Source organism: Micropterus dolomieu, unplaced genomic scaffold (assembly GCF_021292245.1).
Source record: "Micropterus dolomieu isolate WLL.071019.BEF.003 ecotype Adirondacks unplaced genomic scaffold, ASM2129224v1 contig_9376, whole genome shotgun sequence".
Lineage (NCBI taxonomy): Eukaryota > Metazoa > Chordata > Actinopteri > Centrarchiformes > Centrarchidae > Micropterus > Micropterus dolomieu.
The window spans coordinates 1-1255 of record NW_025738362.1 but is presented as its reverse complement, the minus strand read 5'-3'; the positions used below and the strand labels follow the sequence as shown (position 1 = coordinate 1255).

The following is a 1255-nucleotide window of genomic DNA, read 5'->3' as shown; positions in this document are numbered from 1 at the left end:
TGTCGTTTTGAAACTGAATCTTAATGAACTTGTTTTTATAATTGGTGGAAGCGACTTCACACAACAGCTGCAGCAGCAGTCTCTCTACACTGTTTTGACCTGACCTTTCTTTCCTCCTTGAGGTGGAGGAATTTAGAAAATTGCGTGGTGCTGCGTCAGGCCCCTAGCTGTTGTGCATGGATTAGCCTATGCGTAAAATTCCTCCAGCCAGAGGGAACGATCACCAACCGTTCAGAGCGCGCTGGTAGCGGGCCGGGTGCGCTTCAGACGGTCGGTGACTGTTCCCTCTTGCTGGAGGAAGCCACACGCTCCAGTCTAATTGAGCACCGCGCTATGTTGATGCACAGTTTTATAAATCATCATTTATATTCGGGCATGGGGAGTGTCAAGTCAGCTCGAGTCAAAAGGCTCAAATCCAAGTGAAGTCACGAGTCATTCCTGTTCAAGTCAAAGTCGAGTCGCAAGTCTTCTTTGATTTTGTCAAGTCCAGTCTAAAGTCATCATTTTTGTGACTGGAGTCCACACCTCTGCAAAATACCTGAGTACAGCTGAGAGACAGAAACAAATGTGAGATTAAATGCATGATTCACATTAATTCTCTGAGTTATTTGAAAACATCCTTCAAATATGTGCAGGATATCAGTGGCATATTTCAGCCTTTTGTCACATTGTGTTCATTCGTCAAAATGTTTATTATAAAGTAGTTTTTATAAATGTAATAAAACAGTTAACTTCATATAGAAAAGTTTTTAAATAATGTGATTATATATCCAAGCTTTGCAGAAACAGCTAGTAAAGTAGTAACAGTAACCAGTAAAACCAGAATATTACAGTATCACTCAATGCTCAGAAATCAAAGGTACCAATAGTTTAACTGCCAGATACGGTAAAGTTTAAAAACCTTTTCACAGTCATATCATTTGAGGTTTACCATTCACTCCTAGTGTAAACCTCGTGCAGGAGGTAGGCGTGAGGTAATGGGGTGATAAATTAAATAATGAAATAAAAAATCACTGGTAGCCTTAATTCAGAAACAGACCCCCTAATGGCATTTCCACAAAGTAGACTGACAGACTTACGCATGGCAGTGCAGTAGGAAGCAGCGAGCAGCAGCAGGAGTCCCACTGTGAAGCTGAGAGTCTTCATGCTGTCTTCAGTGTAGAATTGATGATGCTGATCTGGCTTTGTTATCTGAAGTGATCTGTTCTGATCACTATGTTTCTTACAGCTGCTTATACAGTGTCATTTTCACATT

The 1255-nt window shown here is 41.0% G+C and overlaps 1 protein-coding gene across 1 annotated transcript in view; it reads right to left on the bottom strand.

Annotated features, from left to right (window-relative positions):
* LOC123965352 (C-C motif chemokine 4-like) overlaps positions 1-1198 on the bottom strand; it is a 4226-nt gene extending 3028 nt beyond the window's left edge. Inside the window, exon 1 of the mRNA XM_046041902.1 lies at positions 1080-1198. Coding sequence (XP_045897858.1) covers positions 1080-1146 — 67 coding nt within the window. The 5' untranslated portion in view covers positions 1147-1198. The remainder of the gene's footprint in view (positions 1-1079) is intronic.
* Between the last annotated feature and the right edge of the window lie 57 nt (positions 1199-1255).